This window comes from Equus przewalskii, chromosome 8 (assembly GCF_037783145.1).
Source record: "Equus przewalskii isolate Varuska chromosome 8, EquPr2, whole genome shotgun sequence".
NCBI classification, from domain to species: domain Eukaryota; kingdom Metazoa; phylum Chordata; class Mammalia; order Perissodactyla; family Equidae; genus Equus; species Equus przewalskii.
In genome coordinates, this window is record NC_091838.1 from 14,095,700 (window position 1) to 14,115,643 (window position 19,944).

The following is a 19,944-nucleotide window of genomic DNA, read 5'->3' on the forward strand; positions in this document are numbered from 1 at the left end:
CTTAAATTCCACATTCCTTGATTTTGCTGACCTGTGAAGAAAAAATTCAGAGCTGAATTTAGGTTAAATGGGGACTTAAACAGTGATTCTGATATCAAAATTCTTCACAGAATGCGAAGTGCACAGCCCTTCATTTTGCGGCCACCCAGGGAGCCACTGAGATTGTTAAATTGATGATATCTTCCTTTTCCGGTAGCAGTGATATTGTTAATGCAGTGAACGGAAATCAGGAGACGCCACTTCACAGGCAAGTTTCCCACCTGTCATTCTGTGTACAGATTTTTAGTGTTCAAGTGTTAAATTGTACCCTGCAAGAAAAAGTTAGCACTTAGCGTAGCGGAAGCTCTGTAGTTCAAAAGAAAGGAACAGAAATAACAAAGATCCTGTGATTCAGCTGGAATCCCTTTGTTCCTCTGGAATCAAAGTAGAATGTTAAATAGATTTTCATAGAATAAAATCTCCAGTGGTGTATTCTGGATCAATTCTTAATCCAGTGGATATAGGAACAAGATTAATTTTCTATATGCTTGGGAGGTCAACATACATGGCTGTCCAAGCCCTTTCTAATCTGTTCCAATTCCTCATGTGTGTCTTATCCGCATTTTTACTGAAGATAATGAAGCAGATACATATGAATGTTCCCCTTTCCCACCCTGTTCCCCTTTCCACCCACTGCCCCAATTATAGATAAATGTTTTCAAAACATATAGTTGTAGGAAGTGATAGCCAAGCTCCAAACAAGATAATACTTCTGTGGAATTTAATGGAAATACATGTCAGAGAAAAAAGCATCTGAAATTATAGGCTTACTAGGTGCTAGGACAGGAAACAGGCAGTGTAGAATTGAATTCTGTTCCTTTGGAAGACAAGGATTAAATGCTTCCTGTGTGAGCGAAAGGTGGCTGGGATCTGTCTGTCTGTCTGTCTGTCAGTCTTTCTTCTCCCCACTGCCACCCTCCCCACCACCCCCTGCAAACCTCGGAGGATGGTGGAAGCCTGGAATGGCAGAAAAGAGCTGAGATTTTCCCAGTAGGTAACGGAACCAGGAAATCTACAATATCTCTCAGGGAAAAAGAAACTCTAGCTACCAATATAAGATCTGGTTCTAAGCCAGGGAGGCAGGGTATGAATGTCCACATTGGCAAAAGCACCGGCCACAGTGGGATATGCGTGACTAGAAAGGAACTCCCACTTAGGATGAGTTTGCAAACTAAAATTTCATGGCAGAAAGGAAAACTTAGAAAAGACAGCAAAATCGACAAAAGGCTAATCTACTTCTAAGGAAATAGAAATAGTAGGGTCATGTGAAAGTAATTTTAAAATAAGGACATCTAAAATGTTTAGAAATTTAAAGGAAGGAGTAGGCAGGTGTGTAAAAATAAGTAGATTAGGATAACAGATTATGCTAAGCAAACTGGTATTTAAGAATCAAAGATTGGTAATATGAAAAAGATCCAGTTAGAAGCCCTAGAAATGCAAAAAAAAAAAAAAAAAAAAGCCATTGAATTAAAACAAACGCTCAATAGATAGACTAACGTCTAGCCTGGAGATTCTCACACTGTTGAACGTAGAATCATGTGCGGCGTTTATAAATCCTAACGCCAGTTCCTACACCAGAATATGTCAGAGTCTTTGAAATGGGTCTTTGGAATTTTAAAAAACTCTTTAAGTGATTCCAGTGGTTAGCCAATTTAGAAACCCAATGATGTGGGTATAGGTAAAATGTGTCCATTCAGAACACAGCTTTAATATACAAATCTGCATAAAAAGGAGCTCTTTTAGGAAAATAAACTCATCCACCTGGCCCATCAGTATCCTTAGCCTGGTGATGACTCTAGCTGGACATACTCAACTTGGCTTGGCTGAAAATTTCTTGGACCAGTTCAGTCCAATTCTGACTAATCAATATTGATCTACAGTCCTGGAATGTCCTTCCAGTGACATTTGGAGTTTTTCTTGAGCTGCAAAGGAAAGTTTGCCCTTTGGGCTAGAATTCCTCTTGTTACTGTAGTGGAAAGACCTCAGTGCATTGTTTTGGCTGAAACTCCAAAGAGTTTACTCTGAAGAGTAAGGGGAAAGGGCTTCCAGCCTACCTGGCTGTGTAACATTTGGCAACCATTTAACCTCCCCAAGCCTCAAAGTCCAGATCTATTGAGAATCTACATTTCTAACTGATTCCCGGGTGGCGTCAGTGCTGTTGACCTGCAGCCCACACTTTGAGTGTTAAAGCTCTAAACTGGTGAGAGATAAGAACAAATCAAATGGGACCTTAATGTTATTATTTATTTCCTACAGTTACTAAATATATTTAATATAATTTAAATATAATGCAACCTCTTGTGAATTTAGGGTGAAAATTGGCAAGCTAACTCTGAAATTTACATACAAAAGACTAATTATAGATTTTGAAAGGTTATTAATTCTCTAGCATTTTTTATCATGCTATTAAATGTCATTTAAATTGACTTACTGAGTATAGTAGCTTTATTTTATATGTTTATATTAGTAGTACCTTAATATGCCTATAATTCTCTTTTTGCAGAGCCTCGTTATTTGATCACTATGAACTAGCCGACTACTTAATTTCAGTGGTAACTATTCCATTGATGAGTTTTTTCTTATTACTGTGTACAGTTAAAAACATCATATAATTACATAATATGAATTTTCAAAAATAAGCCAGATTTTAATTTCTTGCTTATGAGCAGAAAGTTTACAAAAAGATAATTGACACATTTGTAAATAGAGTATGTCATGTATGAACGCATAATGGCCAAACTTCATTCCCACCAACTTAGAAGTAACAAAGTGTACTCTTGATAGCTGTACCAAGGTTTTTAGCGTGGGGAGTTGGTGGGTCCAAGGCAGGGAGAGCTCTTCTGTCAACTGGTCCTAGGACAGCGTTAAGGTTGGCGACTCTGCCGACCCTTCTTCAGCACAGGTGGCTTTGAGGTGGAGGCAGGACAGGCAACACTTGTCACCCTCACGATCCGTTGTAAGCTTCTGCCCCAGCTGCCTCAGTGCCGTCTTTCAAACAATGAAAAACTGAGAAATTAAAAATATTGTCCAAGGTTTGTTACAAGTGAAAGCACGAGATCTTTTTCACTCTAAGAAGTGGAATCGGTTGGCTTTCAGTTAAATTTTAATAAGCCATTTATACAGATGAATATATGATGTATTTAAGCCCCACCATATGAGCAACCAATGTAGTTTCATTTGCATATTTAACAAGTGTTTGTTGTCACCAGCAACTATTGACATTGTGGTATTTACATAGAAGAATCCTGGGAAGACATTATTTACCATAGTTTTGTCACACATGGTTTCTTGCAAATGCAGCCATCTCTTCACCTGGCAAGAGAACTGTAGGCAGAACCTCACCGACCACCATCCTTCTTTCAAAGGGAATATGGCTGCCGTCATCGTCTGTATCCGATGGGTCCCCCAGGAATAGGGAAATATCCACAACTGGAGTTTAAGCTATTTTTATTACCCCGTCCAAAAGATAGAATTCTTTCCATGAACTTTTTTAAAGCCTTTGTTTTTTGTCATATCAAATATTATAACCATAACAAGTAATGGTAAATATTGACTTATTCGTTTAAAATATATATATGATGTGATTTTTAAATATGAATTTTCTCAAATATTTGGCTAGAATTTTACGTTAAGATTTGACTTATTTCAATTCAATTAGTTGAGTTCATTTGTTTCAGATGGAGTAGATTTTTTAAAAAGTGAATAATTTCTTGTGACTGTTTTAAAAATCATATATGCAATAAATTTGGAAGATTTTTTTATTATGGACATATACAAATTTTTTCTTCCAGTAAGAACTAAACTATTACTATAGGTTAAAGGATTTTATTTTTATGGTTTAGATAGTAATATAGATCTGTTGCCAGATGTCATCAAAAGATTAACATGTGACGATAATTTTTCTTGTTGAAATGATAAAAGAATGCCTTGATTTCTGATGTTACAACATATGAATTATGGGGAAATTTCAAGCAGTTCTATAGTGAGTCATATGCTGAGTGCTAACCACATTATGGACACTCTACCCCAATGAATTAACATTATTTACAGATTGCAACGTAAGCTGATTTATCTGTTTATAAGCTCTTTGTTGAATGGCTTTGTTTTATTTTAGGGAGCAGACATTAATAGCACCGATTCTGAAGGACGTTCTCCACTTATATTAGCAACTACTTCTGCATCCTGGAATATTGTAAATTTGCTGCTCTCTAAAGGTACCATGAGGGACCAAGACAAGCCTTTAGAGCTACTACTCAATTTGGTTAGATAAACATTTATTAATCACTTATTATGTGCTAGGCTTTGGGCCAGGTACGATGAATGCAAAGATAAATAGAATACCTCTCATGTCTAGAATAATTTTCAGTCCAGTAAGGGAGTGAAACTTAAAAAGATAATTTCAGAACACCAATAGATAACATTTATAAAGCAATTATTATGTCCCAGGCATTTTGCTGAACATTTTCTCTACATTCTTTCAATGATTAATCCTATATGATGGAGGTACTGTAACTGTCCCCATTTTAGATACTAAGCCGATGTGATGATAACAAATAATAGATGTATCATCCCCTCTTCTTGCTTGATCTTTAATCTCTGTCTTTATATTTTATGCTTTAAAATGTAAGACCTCCTATATTAATTAATGTAATAAATTACCTATTCTCTACCTCCCTTACACAGACACACACACACACATTCTGTAAAGTAAACCTATTTTTAAATATATTTAGTTTTCTTACCTAAGTAAAGTTTCCTGTAAGTTAAAGCTTGGCAAAGTTTTAAGTCAAAAATCGTTTATTTTCTTAAATTGAAAATCCACCGTAGGCCATGCTTTAAATAAATGAGTAGAAGTTATATTTATATTGTACCTTTTTTAGGTGCCCGTGTAGACATAAAAGATCATCTTGGACGTAATTTTTTGCATTTGACTGTACAGCAACCTTATGGATTAAAAAATTTGCGACCTGAGTTTATGCAGGTAAACATGTCCAGATTTCTATAAACTGAGTTGGGTTCAACAAAGAGTAAAGTGATTTTGCTTGTTACGACTTTTATTATTATGAAGACTGATTCTGGCATTTAAAAATTATTTAAAAATAAAGATGCCACATCTGAATATTTATTTACAGCATAGTGGTGATGAGTGTGATGATGAGAATAGATTACAGTGGGATTGAGTTTTCCAGGTTATAGAGGAGGTTCGTATATATCCCCATCCGTAAGAAGTCAGCTTTCCTTCACTCTTTGACCCTTACGGATTGCGTATCAGTAGAAAAGCCAAGTAAATGAGTGAATTAGCATTATCAATTACAAAAAGCTACTCAATAGACTTGACTGGTTGACAGGTTTGAAAACATTATCTCCATATAATATTCACCAACCAGTAGTTCCTGAGTGACTATTAGGTGTATCTGAAGTACATCATATCTTTATAATAAATAGTTTTAATATTGTTAATATCTTTAATAAAGAATCAAAAATATACTTGTATTTGGCTATTTTAAACAAAAATTAAAATATGTTTGTTTATTGATTGGATTAAGCTGCTCATCTGCCATTTGTTTTTTATTTAATATTCATATAAAAGATAAAGTAAAACTAATTTTAACATCTCATCCCTTTCACTGAATAGAACACATTAGCATTAAACTCAAGTGTTCTTTGGAGGAAAAAAGTGAAGGGGTGAGGGGAGTGGTGTGCAGTCAAATACGTTTGGGAAATGCTGGGTTAAAAATGTTAAGTACATTTCCTACTCTTTGGATTTCTCAGAGCCTTTAACGTGGTAATGTTCATTATAGGGAGACAGAGCGTGCACCATCCTCTACATTTATTTTACTCTAGTACCCTTTAGGTTATTTATAGTTTTGCCCTTTATTGGAAAACACTGTTGTAAAGAATAGTTAGAAAACACTATATTAGCATGATAGAGTTATATTTAGTTATTGATTTTTCTCCCATAGATGCAACATATTAAAGAGCTGGTCATGGACGAAGACGACGATGGGTGCACCCCTCTACATTACGCATGCAGACAGGGGGTCCCTGTCTCTGTAAATAACCTCCTTGGCTTTAACGTGTCCATTCACTCCAAGAGCAAAGATAAGAAGTCACCCCTACATTTTGCAGCCAGGTGAGGGTCAGTTTATGTGACACATGAGCATGTCTTCTTTCTGTTGAATATTTGCTTTAAAAATATGAAACCTAAATTTTTCAAGTTATGGGCGTATCAACACCTGTCAGAGGCTCCTGCAAGACATGAGTGACACGAGGCTTTTGAATGAAGGTGACCTGCATGGAATGACTCCTCTCCACCTGGCTGCAAAAAATGGCCACGATAAAGTAGTTCAACTTCTTCTGAAGAAAGGTGCATTATTTCTCAGGTGAGGATATATGATTGGAATATTTACATCTTCTTTCTAATTAGTTAGCCATTTTCAGGTTGTTTTTCTGTTTTATTTTTGATTATGACATCTAACTTTCTATCTTGCTAAGTACCGTTATCCATCTTATTTAATCCTCGGAACATATATGACTTCTCAAATATTGAAAGAGAAGTCAGTATTATTCCCAGTTGATAAATGAAGACATCGAGGTGTATAGAGTTGAAGACCTCGTCCAAGCTCACAGAATAAGTGGCTTTGTGCAGAGGAGTTCCCAGAACCTTTGTAATACAGTTCCTCACATTTGACTTCATGGCGCTACCATCTTTTTATGCAGATGAAAAACATGTACATACACACACCCCATACAAATTCAAAGACTCTACTTTTCATTCAATCTAATGAGTGATGGACATAAAAAAAAGCTCCCTTTAAGCTGCAACATGAGACATAAAAAATTCCTGAATTTCATTATATTTAAAGGAACTCTAACACTAGGAGCAAAACCAAATTAAAATAATTAAGCATAATAAAAACGTGGCATAATTAAATGATGTCTTTGTAAAGAGAAAAGGAAAACTCAGAAGAGTTTCCTAAAAGTGTGATGAAGTAGCCCCTAATTTCACCAAGGTGGCGGCAAAGAGCTCATTAGGCTGATGTTCAAATACATTTCTTCATCAGAGTACCAATCCCAGCAATGGAGTGATGCAGCTGCGAAATGAGAGCTCTGCTCAGTTCCTTCCTGCTTCCAAGGGATCACAAGGCAGCAGACCTGCAAAGGGGACCCCAGTGGACCCAGGCCAGAGAGTCGTTGCTTAATTACCTCGTAACTGAAATAGCAAGGTGGCTCTTGCACCCTGAAACAGTTGCTCAGTAGCACTGAAATTAAATTGTGTCAGGATGTCACACTTTTTCTTTTCTATGTCTAATTTGGAAAAATGACAAGCCTTCATTGTATTTGCATCTTAATTTCTGTGAGAAAGGACAAACATTTTCCAAAGGGATTAAGTAAGCATCTTTGAGAGCCCAGATGAGAGATCTCTTCAGACCTGAACTCTCAGAAGACTAAGAGGCACTAAGCTAAGTCCCTAAGCCGTGTATTCTAAGATGATATTACTATTAGCAATAACTAGTGGCCAGGAAAACTAATACCATCGTCATGGAAATTTTTTGATACAATGTTCAGTGAAACAATGAAACATGATTTAAAATAGTGTGTTTAAGTACATTACAGCCTTGAGGAAAGTATTATGACACAGACATGCTAACTCTAGTTTCACCCACCCCCAAGTCTTTGATGATGTTTTGTATACCTTAATACTTTAATATGCTAAATTAAAAAAATACGTGAATCACATTATAGGTAGATCATTTGAGACCACTAGGCTTGAAGTTAGCTCATTTGTTATAAATATGTGATAAATATTTTGTTGCTAGAACTTTAGCAACTTAGACATGCTTTTGTTTTGCCATCAGACCACTTTTCAGATTAATGATCCAAGGGGCCTCCCTTCCCACGTTTCTCTCTAAAGTGAATGCGCACATCTTCTCTTAACTCTTTAACAGTGACCACAATGGCTGGACTGCTTTGCATCATGCCTCCTTGGGTGGGTACACTCAGACCATGAAGGTCATTCTTGACACTAACTTTAAGTGCACGGATCAGCTGGATGAAGAAGGGGTACGTACTGTGTTCCTCATACCGCCCCGAAATCTTGGCATAGAGAAACCTCCTCTTCTTCTTAGCCACCCTCCTCCCTTCCTTGCCCCATTCATGGTCTTTTATTGGATTCTTACTATGCAGACCCTTAGAGTGAGGAGTGAGTAAGAGGGGAACAGAATAAGGAGAATGCCAAGAGTTGGGGGCGGTGCGTGTTGAAGACACCTCTTCAATCTCACAGAGGCTGGTCCACAGGCCCCTGTGGATTGATGAGAAAATTTTCCCCACTCTCTAGTGAATGGAGAAAAATGAAGAGGGCAGGGGTAAGTCTTCATATAACTCGGTGTATTTGATTTGAAGGACTGCCCTTTATTCTGCTATGAAGTTCTTTCTCCTTTTTGGAGAGCCAGCGTTGAAATGTACATTCTTTCACCAAATGATAGAGAGGAACTGCCTTTTAAAATGTCTTTATGTGGCACAACTAAAGATTGGCAACCACATAGCAATCACTGATTTTTTCTTAATTTTAAAAACCCATGAAAACCCCAAATTTGGAAACCACTGCTCTGCCAGATGATAAATCTCCTGGAAGTATTTTCTTCTGTGTTCATTCCAACATCCTTACCCTGAAATCCTGTCCTTTGTCCTTGTGGCATCACCCCACTGCAAAAACAAAGCAAAACAAGCCACTTGGAATTCAGGTATACACACAGAGACCCCCCCACACCCACACCCTGCACACACACAGTGTTTGAACCATAAACTCCTTATTTTGAAGCTTGATTCTGAACACCAGTTTAAAATTTTATGCATTTTGGTACTAAATAGTTAGCTTTGTTAATAATTGTTTTTAAGCAATTCAACAATGAAACAAAGTGGTAAAACAGCCTTAGATGATTAGCCATCATCACTGGATTTTCTGTCTTCTGTCTTCTCTAAAAGAACACCGCGCTTCACTTCGCTGCAAAGGAAGGCCACGCCAAAGCCGTCGCACTTCTCCTGAGCTACGGGGCGGACATCATCCTGAACAAGCAACAAGCCTCCTTTTTGCATGTTGCAATTCACAATAAGAGGAAGGAGGTGGTTCTTACAACCATCAGGAATGAAAGGTATGCCGTCTTCCTGTCTACTGTCATTTAGTGCCCTCTGACGTGAAGGATGATTCACAAGCTGAGGGGAAACGGAAGGAGAAGAAGAATAAGTTTCAGCTCTTAATCAACATTGTTTAAAGGTCAGTTGTTTACAATTTTTTTGGGTTTTTTTTGGTGAGGAAGATTGGCCCTAAACTAACATCTATTGCCAATCTTCCTTTTTTTGCTTGAGGAAGATTTCCCCTGAGCTAACATTTGTGCCAATTTTCCTCTATTTTGTATGTGGGATGCCACCACAGCGTGGCTTGATGAATGGTGTGTAGGTCTGCACTTGGGATCTGAACCTGCAAGCCCCAGGCCGCTGAATTGGAGAGCATGAACTTAGCCACTATGCCACTGGGCCGTCCCCTACATAAAATTTTTAATGAACTCTTTGGGTGACAACAGACATGTTGCTTAAGCTCTCTGATCTTCAGTTTCCATTTCTAAATCACGGGAGCATGGACCACCTTCGTAGCACTCTCGTAAGACTCACGGAGTTCAGGCTTGTGTTGTGTCTGGCACCATGGTCTTTGTCAAGCAAACCCTGCCGACCTGAACTTGACACTCGGTTATCAACAGAACCCCCAAACTCGATGTTGGTGAAAATAGTCTCCAAGGTAAATCCATGTTGTTACTAGTGCCATCCAAGGGAATTTCCCTTAACATGTGATCTTTTGTGGTTGTGGATTTTGAAATCATACTCTCAGGAGTTTGAATGATGAAGTTGGAGGGTAGTTTCTCTTGCTTCTCGAACATAAGCTTTTCTACATAATCACAGATAGATGTGCACAAGGGCCCAGTATCACCCAGTAGTGGACACAGAAGTGAACAATCTCATAATCAAGGCAGATCAAGCCTGTGTTTTTGAGTATGGACAGTCTCAAGATTTTCCTGCTGATCGTTCCTTTGAAACACTAGTCAGTGCAAGTGTGCAACAAAAAGTTTCCTACTGGTTATGCAGACATTCTAGACGGATTTTATCAGTAGGGTTAACAGAAAATTTGTCTGGATAGTTTTTAGAACTAGTCTCCTATTACATAGCTAGGATCTTGGAGGTAGATGGTCTCTTCTTCACTTCCTGTTGTAGATTTATTTCCTCCTTGGCATCATAAACATCTTCTTATCCCATCCAACTGGATGGCAAGGAAGAAAGGGACAGACTCTGCAATGTTCTGGCAGAACCCATGCTTATTAATGTACTTAACGTGTTATTTTGTAGTTTAATTCAATATAGGAGATATACATGGATTAAATGTTAAGTATCATGTGCCAGTACTGTGTTGCGATTGTATATGAATATGGATATACCTCCCCAACACGACCAGCTCCTACTATTTCATGATTTCAGGAGAAGAAGAAGGTTAAAGACTTCCTTCTTTAGAAGGCATTTAGAGAAAGAGAACAGTGATTATAACAGGCATACTAAAATTTGCCCACATTTCTAATATCCATTAATGGACAAAGACCCTGGTAATGGATTAATCATGGTTCACATATGGATTCCACTGGAACCAATTCAGGTTTCTCCTACAGATATAATCTGGAATTTCAACTGGTAGTTTTGCTGTTGTGCAGAACAGAAAGATTAAGACTTGTGTTTGTTTTATTGTTATTATATATATTTTTTACAGATGGGGAGACTGCTTTAAAGCTTTCAGTCATTATTCTCCAAGCAATAAATGTCCAACCATCGAAATGATAGAATACCTCCCAGAATGCATGAAAGTAAGTTGCCCAAACAAAACTGCATCTAATATGTAATATGAGGATTGATTGTTGTAATCACAACTCAAATAATAGTCATTTCCTTCTTTAAATAAAACTTCTAGTTTTCCATAGGCCATAAGGGAAGTGATCCAACAAATATTTAATAGGGACCTACTTCGATTAAAGAATCCTATTAATTGTTAGGTAGAGTATGGGAAAATATGGTCAACAGATTTTTTTATTTAAATAACCTGAGTCTAGAGCAGAGACTATTAATGGTGGTTGCTGGCTGAATAAAGCCTCTAGATGTGTTTTTGACATGCGTGTTATTGCTTCAAGTTTGCATTAGTTGTTAACATTTAAAACCAGGATGCTTCCCTTAAGGATCCAGGTAGCTGGCTTCCTGTAGCAATGAGAAGGTCTGGTGACTGGCCTACCTTCTTACAAGGCAGAAATCTCTGGGTGACAAGCAGCTGCTTCCTTTCGATGGGAGAGCACACCCACCTCTTCCTCTTGTTCACTGAGCTCGAATGCCTAGCGTTAGTTGGCACATATTGTCATTCTTGTGTAATTGCTTTCCTTGTAGCAGAGAGTATCTCTATGTGCCTTGATCCAAACTGTGAAGATAAAAGCCAGCCCCAGGAGATCCAACATTTCAAGAACAGTGGGAAAGAGCTCTTAAGGCTGGCACAGTTCAGACATTCACACTACTCGCCTGATCCTTATGGGTCTCTGAATGTGGGATTCTCTATGCTAGACTGAATGCATACCCAGCACATGGCTGGACTCCTGCTACAAGAGAAACACCCACACGCTGCTGAGCACGTGAGTGTTAAAGGATGCACATAAAAGACCTCTTGGGAAAGTTGAGATTTGAGGATTGGGACTGACATGGAATAATCAAGAAAAGAGGAATGACTTGGAATGCCAGTCATAGGGAAAATTATATTCAAATACCAGAGAAGGCCGTGAGACATAGTGACACCAGAGGTCCAGATTTGGAGCCTGGTGGCCCTGGGATTTAGTCCTGGCTCTGCCTTTTTCTGTGCTGCTTTAGGCAAGTCGTGTTACCTCTCTGAGCTTTATTTTCTATTTTCTTCAAAATCTCTAAGACATGAGCTGATAACTGATTTTGCAAAGTGATTACAAAAATTAGAGGTAAAATACATAAAAGTGTGCAGGATAGTGCTTGGCCCGTATTATATGTCCTACTATTTTCATACCACTTATGTGGTTATTAGTACCACTGCTACTAACACTTACTGTTTTTATTGGTTCAATAAGCATTCAGCATGTGCTAAGTTCTCCGTGTGCATTTTTTCTTTATAATATCTAATGGAAATTGGAGCCAGTCCAGTTCATAGATTAGCATTTTAGGTGAATAAGTTTCGTCAAAGGGCACATAAATATCCAGGATTGAAAATGATCTCAGACTTTCTTACTCAGTAATTGCAGTTGTTGGAATCTGTCCTAATGAATAATCAGGGGTATACGCAGATTTATATACGATGATGTTTCTTGCAGCATTATTGGTAGTAGTAAAAAATATATGCTAGAAATATGCACATACGGAAAACATAGAAAAGAAGTCAAGAACTTATATCAAAACGTTAATAATACTTATCACAGTTGTGGGATTATGATCGGTGTTTCTTTTCTTCTTTATGCTACTATATATTTTCTAGTTCGTTTTCTGTAACGGCCTTGTATTATTTTAGTATTGTGAAGGTTTTTTTTAAATAGGAGAATTTAAAGATCTTTTAGTTTAGCCTCATGTCACACATTTGAATGACTCACATAACCCCTGACCCTGTCCCTGCCCCCTCCCCGGGCAGCCTGTCCTTTATTGTGCCTGTGGTGATTATTACAAAGCTCTCAAACTCTCATAGCCAGCCCTGCCTCTCTGGTTCTGCGTTGTACAGCACTATTGACCAGTTTTGTCTTTACTTTTCATGATATCTATTATGACCCCTAGTACCACTGCCTGATCACCAACAGAGACCTCGTGAAATTTTTTACACCCCTCTGGTGCTTGAGACCAGCCAGGACAGCAGTGCCTTCACAGTGGGGCCCGGGTCCTTGTTTCTTCCGTTTGGGGTACTGTCCAACCCTCTACCCTTGTGTCCTGCTGGTGGGGTTGACCAGATGCCCCAGGAGCTCTTGGGGGGCACACTGATGGGATCATCTGGGGCCCTGTGTCCAGATCCGGTTCCAGGAGGGCAGCCTGGCTGGGCAGTATTTCTTTCTCAAGATAATGAATTTGGGCCACCAGAAAGGTGCCAACACACAGATTTGGGGTGACTCAAATTGCTTATGTAGACAGGGAGCCCTCAAAAATATTTGTCTCCACATACCCTAGGGGCAGCTCTAATGACCTCTTCAGTGCTCTCTCCTTTGTTATGCATCTAGAGGGCCTTCCATATTTCTCCTTATAACATCTGTCCCCCGCTATCCCATCCATGCCACTCTGGATGAATAGTTTGTCAGTGTTGCTTGGCAAGCGAGCTCCAGCAGCAAACACAGTACTCCAGGCTCCAGTAATACAGGAGATGGGACCTAGACCAAAGAAAGACCCAGTGCTCAGCTGAAAGGTCTCACTCGGGGACAGTAAATTATCATTATAAGATACGAGCAAAGGAATCCTCAACAATCTACATATTCTCTAGAAGCCCAGAAAAATACCAAGTCTTAGGCAAAACTGTGGAATATTTCTTACTCAAATTTTAGTAAATGCAGTTTCATTCTCAAGTGCACGGTATTTTTCTGAATCACTTGGTATTTCTGAGGCATGAAGTAGTAGTTGTAACATTTTCTATTTTAAATTTTGTTCACAAATGCTGTGGATTATAGTTTATCTGAGATGGAAGAAGCAAAGGAAGAGGAAGGGAGTGTCTTGGGTGTTATTTTAGAAGTGGGATCAAATCCTGTCTCTTTTCGCCTGCCTTTTCCATCATTGCAGAAAGTATCTTCGCCATTTTTTCTCTTTCAAGGTACTTTTAGATTTCTGCATAATACCCTCCACAGAAGACAAGTCCTGCCGAGACTACCATGTAAGTTTATTATCATCATAATTTGAAGCTGATTTTATTATAATTCTTTTAGAAATATTAAAAATAATGTTACTAGAGTTCCACCATCTCAAAAGATGGTAATTATTGTCTTCATTTGTTATATTAATATATTATCTATTTGTGAGGGAACTTTTTCCTTAGATCTTCAGTTCTCCCCAATATTTTAATGGTTTCTAATAGCATTATTTAGGGTTGTTTCTAGCCTTTTTATTTTCTTGGGTAGTTCTAAGAGGTCTAAGCTCTGAAAGGTTGAAGTTCTAAAACGTCTAAGTGATCTTTTGAGGATCCTTCTTTGTCCAGGACTATGAGTTATAACGCAATTGAAGAACAGCCTTCTAGGAAATTTATTTTTTTGAAACTAATATGCAGTAACTTAATTTACTTTTCTTCCTGTGAAATTACCCAATTTTGTTTGAATCAGTTAATTTTCAGCAGAATTGTAGACTTGGGTATTTGATTGTCAGAAACTACTTTTGGGGCCTATATGAGTCTGCAATTTTTAAAAATTATGTCTCCCACAGATCGAGTATAATTTCAGATATCTTCAATGTCCATTAGAATTCACCAAAAAAGTGACACCTGACCAGAGTATTAAATATGAGCCTCTTACAGCCCTCAATGTAAGTCCAGTGTTTTCATTATCCACATAGTTTCTACACAAGTGCTGTGATGTTTTGGTACAATAGTTCCAGGGAGGGGCCTGGAGAGAATTCCACATTTATAGTTTTATGTCTGTGTCTGCCATGTGTCCCAACCCTTTGTTTTTTAGTCATTTTCTATAATTGCTATCATTTGGTCCCATTAAAGTTCCACACCCTTGATTACTGTAGTCCTAATGGTCGTGTTAAACCTGCGCTAACCCAGAATCCAATAAACTGTGGATAACACACGCTGACAGTCAGCACTTGCTCCCCACCTCCAACCACCTAAATATAGACACACGTGTAAGAGTTTCCTCCAGTGTAAACCACAGGAAAATGCAGGGGGTGACATTTCACAGTTATAGCTTCCAAGTTCAGCCAACCCCTGGGTTCCACGGTAAACACTCACCTTTTAGAAGCTCTTCGATCCTTTTGGAAGAGTGAACCCAATCTGAAAGCAGGCCCTAAATGCACAGTATGGACGCTGATTTTCCAAGAGTCTTGCTCCAAACCAGCCCTTATTCCAAAGAGTACATTTACATTTCTAGCTGGTGGGGTCATAAAAGCCATGCAGATGGTCTCCTGCAGCCTAACCCAGGGGTCTCAAATAACTGCAGAGGAAACAGCTAACAGATGAGGAACATGGGCTCCTGGTCTAAAAGGACAGCAGCTACTTATTTCAACAAATTGTTGTCATGTGAGAACGGCAACCTAGGCTTATATAAATATTGGCAACAAATTAAAATTGTGTGCGTGTAAAAGAAAACATACTGAATGGTTGGATTTGCAAATTGGGGTGTATGGTGTAGATCTGTGCTTTCTATATATATGGTAACCATTAGCCACATGTGACTACTTAAATTAAAATTAATTAAATAAAGTTAAAAATTTATTTCTTCATTTGCAGTGGCTACATTTCAAGCGCTCAGTAGCCTATGTGGCTCATGGCTCTCATATTGAACAGCACAGATATCAAACATTTCCATCATTGCAGAAAGTTCTATTGGACAGCACTGGTCTAGACCAATGAGACATTTTCATCCACCTTAAATGAATTCATTTCCCTACATGGAAGCCTTTGGTATAGACCATGGTACCAACCATCACCTAAAGTGAAATCTGGAAGGCTTATTGAGTACTTGGAGTGGAAAGGATGAAGAGTCATGTGGATTGTGTGCCCGCAGGCTGGCGATGGCAGCTGACTCTCACATTTGCTCCATGTAAAGCTTTTTAGCTCCCTTGGAGTGTGTTATGTTTTGCAGTTGTTGTTATAGTTCAGACTCAATAGCCAAGTGACCTAAAAGTAACTACGCCACAGTAGACTTAAGAGAATTTTTGTGTATGTATATAGGTTTTTTCTTTAGATTGTAATTTAAATTTCTATCAGAAGGGGTTTATTTTCTCCACTACCAGAATGAGAACAGGAGGAAGTAAAAGTTTTGGTAGCATCTAAAAAGAAATAGAATCTATGTAATACAGACTCAGTGTAATTATAAGAAACGGGCTCACTTGAATAAGTACACTACTCAGTAAGCGACACGTCGGCACACGGTTGACTAGTGTCTTAATAACATGGCACACCTCACCTTTGTTCTGAGTGAGCTGAGTGGGGTTCTTCTGGAGGGAGAGCTGATCTGGTACAGGAAATTATTGTGCACAAAAGTCTGGAAGTCTAGATGGATCTGTGCGTGCTTAGGTTCAGACAAAACAGAAGAAACCAGTCCCTTGGGCAGCCCCCCAAAAGGTTAGAACATTGGACATATCCACTCTTCTCCTTCCCTCCTCGAAAGAAGCCAGGCTGGGTGTTTTCTCTTGATCTCGCTGCTCTGTCCTGGGGGAGGGGCTGTGGCCAGTACACGCCATGAACTTCCCTCCTGTCTTTGACATGGTTCTTCTTGGCTACAGGCTCACCTGGGGTGCAGGAACCTCTTGACCGGTTTCTGGATTTCTCACAATGGCAGTCGATCTGTGTATTGTTGTTAAGTTGATGTCTCCTGCCTTTATGGCGGAAGAGGGTTTGGGGCTTCCTATTCCACCATCTTGCTGACATCCCTCTCTCTCTGTATTTTTTGAATAGTTAAAAATTAATTTTGAAATAAACACTAGTAGTTCCAAATAACTCATGAAAACCTATAATCTACAGGCTAATTTAACTACTGTTTCTGAGTACTCTATTATTTTAAACCCTTCTAGAAAGATAAGCCTGAGTTTCTTCAAGGAAAGAACAAGGGGGTAGCCCTTGCTGCTTTATCTTTACCGTCCTTCCCAGTTGTAACTTTGTGTAAGATGAAAAAGCTTATCTGTCTCAACTACTGAGAAACTGAAATCAAACATACTGAATCAAATACTTGCCTCTGTATAAAATGATTCTCTCAACTGTTTTTTTAAAAACTATATTCTTGATATAATTTTTGATTTTTCAAATAGTCTTAAATAAATGTTACTTTTATAATATCAAAATAAAGTTATAAAACGAGCAAACAAAAACTTAGTTTATACTTACTAGTTTAATATGATTGTATTTTTATTGATCTTTCCTTATTTCTCAGACAATGGTACAACATAACCGCATAGAGCTTCTCAACCATCCTGTGTGTAGAGAATATTTACTTATGAAATGGTGAGTATTAAGGAGTATTTCTTTTTAGTGATGGCCTCATTAAATTTATTGAAAGTCTTCTAAAGAATTGTTTTCATGGTATTTTAGTGTTTTAGATTTTATTATTTTAATATTTTACACTTTGAAAAAGAAATGTGTCAAAGGAAAATTTGATATTAAAAATGCATCAATTTATTTTTCACATTAAATGAAATATCTGGGGGGAATCGTTGTATAAATCATGAAGAAGCATTCGTGGGCCCTGCAGTGTAGCAGACAATGAAGTGAGAGGTGTGTTCCTGGGAAGAGCACTCAACTTGGAGTCAGAAGGTGTGAGCTAAATCTCTGCTCTTCCATTAATTGGTGAGATTTTAAATAAGTCATGATTTTCTTGGAAGTTGAGATTCCTTTTCTTGTCTTTATTTTTCTTTTAAGTATGGCTTTTTGGTGGGGAAGATTGGCCCTGAGCTAACACCTGTTGCCAATCTTCCTCTTTTGTTTTTTTTCTCCCCAAAGTCCCAGTACATAGTTGTATATCCTAGTTATAGGTCATTCTAGTTCTTCTATGTGGGACGCTGCCACAGCATGGCTTGAGTGGTGTGTAGGTCCATGCCCAGGATCTGAACTGGCAAACCGCAGGCCACCAAAATGAAGCGTGTGAACTTAACCACGCAGCCACGGGGCCAGCCCCAAGATTGCTTTTCTGAAAATGAAAAAGGTGAATTCAAAGATCTTGTTTCTAAATTGAGTCAATTTACTGAATAGATTACTGAGAGACATTATACCTACTTTTTCAACAGGTATCGTAAGTAAATATTTTTGGTTGAAATACTCAATTATGGTTTGCTTATTTTTTATAGGATGGCTTATGGGTTTAGAGCCCATCTTATGAACCTAGGATCTTACTGTCTTGGTCTCATACCTATGACCTTACTTGTTGTCAATATAAAGCCAGGTATGGCTTTCAATTCAACTGGAATCATCAATGAAACTAGTGATCATTCAGAAATGTTAGACACCAAGGTATTTTCAAATTTCAACTTCTTAAAATAGAGGATTATCAAAAATGTGTTTTTTTCCTTAGGAATACTAATCCCATAATAAATCTGAAATATCAAGACTTTGATTATTACAAATAGCCTATAGAATTCATATATGGTGGCAGTTTCTCCTAAAATTCTTTGTGAAATGAGAGGGAATATAAATAAATAGGTCAATAAATGAATTTGTAAACTAATTTAAAATGAATTGACATGTATGAGATGCTAGCTTGAATGTGGAAGTATAAAAGTTTAAAATTGGTCTACAAGAAAGCAGATTTGTGGTTGCAAGGGTTACAGGGAGAGGATAGTGACAGTAGACACAGGATTTCTGGTTGGGTTGATGAAAAAGCTATGGAACTAGATAGTGGTGATGGTCATGTAACATTCAGAAAGTATTAAATGCCACAGAATTGTACATTATAAAATGCAAATGTACATGTAAAATATAAAACTTTTAAAATGGTAAATTTTATGTTATGTGTATTTGACCACAACAAAAAATTTTTATGTGGGTCTATAAGTTCATATTCCTTTAGAATTCAATTGGCAGTTTTTTTTATTGAGGTGGCTTTGGTATATAACATTATATAAACTTGAGGTGTATGTCATTATATTTTGACTTCTCTGTATATTACATTGTGTTTACCATCAAAAGTCTAGTTGCCGTTTGTCACCTCAAATGGCAATTTTTGACCCTCTCTTAATAAGGACATTATGAAATAAGTATGTGTCATCTTTATATCGACATCACAGTAGTTTTGTCTTTAAAGCAAATATGGACAGTGCATAGAAATGAAGCAAAAGGAAAAATAAATATGTAAAGTGGAAATTATGAAAAAATTAAATTGTTTTATTTTTACATCCCACATAACTGCCTGTCTTATACATTTTTTGTTTCAGAATTCATATTCTATAAAAGTTTGCATGATTTTAGTATTTTTATCAAGTATATTTGGATATTGCAAAGAAGTGGCGCAAATTTTCCAACAGGTACACAAAACATTTTATATCTCTAAAGTTGCAAATATTTTAATATGCAGAACATAAATTAGTTGCTAAACTATTATTGAAATAATATATGTCAATAAAATCACGTATCTTGATGAATGTATTGATTGGAAATACCAAGCATAAACTTTTCCAAATGTAGAAATCGCATGATTTTACATAAGGTCCGTGCACTGGATGGTGCTTATTTAATTTAACATATCTGAGGCAGAGATGTTCCCATTTTACTAGTCCATATGGGTCTGCCCAGCTACAAATGAGCTTATGAATAACTTTTCTGTGTTTTCTCCTATATCAGTTTAATATTTTGCTAACATAACAGTTAGATTTTGGTTGATAATTTTGAATGTCAATGTTTATAAAAGAACTGATTGGCCCAAGACTCCATTTCAAACAGGCCTTTCTTTGAATTCCTTTTCTAACAGAAAATTCCTTTTCTTTATTGGATAACATTTCAAGTTATAATAAAATTTGGGAACATTTTATAGCATAATTTTTACTTTATACTCTTTTTTTAAGTGGGCAACCCAGGTTCGGGTCAGACATAAGAATTATGTCAATTATCTGCAGATCCTTGCTTTGGTTGGTAAATGGCATCAATCTTTTATTTCTCAGTATGGAGGCTTAAAGTCTTTTATTATTCATTTGTTGGTGTGGTTT

General features: G+C 37.5%; 1 protein-coding gene and 1 long non-coding RNA gene across 2 annotated transcripts in view; one reads left to right on the top strand and one right to left on the bottom strand.

The window, feature by feature from the left end:
- TRPA1 (transient receptor potential cation channel subfamily A member 1) overlaps positions 1 to 19,944 on the top strand; it is a 51,608-nt gene that overhangs the window by 17,182 nt on the left and 14,482 nt on the right. The window contains exons 7-20 of the mRNA XM_070631514.1: positions 111 to 247; positions 2,543 to 2,591; positions 4,154 to 4,253; positions 4,920 to 5,020; positions 6,003 to 6,172; positions 6,258 to 6,422; positions 7,989 to 8,103; positions 9,025 to 9,191; positions 10,847 to 10,940; positions 13,913 to 13,972; positions 14,515 to 14,613; positions 17,184 to 17,254; positions 18,094 to 18,256; positions 19,177 to 19,266. Of these exons, the coding sequence (XP_070487615.1) occupies positions 111 to 247; positions 2,543 to 2,591; positions 4,154 to 4,253; positions 4,920 to 5,020; positions 6,003 to 6,172; positions 6,258 to 6,422; positions 7,989 to 8,103; positions 9,025 to 9,191; positions 10,847 to 10,940; positions 13,913 to 13,972; positions 14,515 to 14,613; positions 17,184 to 17,254; positions 18,094 to 18,256; positions 19,177 to 19,266 (1,581 nt within the window). The remainder of the gene's footprint in view (positions 1 to 110; positions 248 to 2,542; positions 2,592 to 4,153; positions 4,254 to 4,919; positions 5,021 to 6,002; positions 6,173 to 6,257; positions 6,423 to 7,988; positions 8,104 to 9,024; positions 9,192 to 10,846; positions 10,941 to 13,912; positions 13,973 to 14,514; positions 14,614 to 17,183; positions 17,255 to 18,093; positions 18,257 to 19,176; positions 19,267 to 19,944) is intronic.
- LOC139085215 (uncharacterized) overlaps positions 2,662 to 19,944 on the bottom strand; it is a 38,389-nt gene continuing 21,106 nt past the window's right edge. The window contains exons 2-4 of the long non-coding RNA XR_011543362.1: positions 9,174 to 9,252; positions 8,708 to 8,745; positions 2,662 to 3,045 (exon numbers count right to left, since the gene is read on the bottom strand). This is a non-coding gene — a long non-coding RNA (uncharacterized lncRNA). The remainder of the gene's footprint in view (positions 3,046 to 8,707; positions 8,746 to 9,173; positions 9,253 to 19,944) is intronic.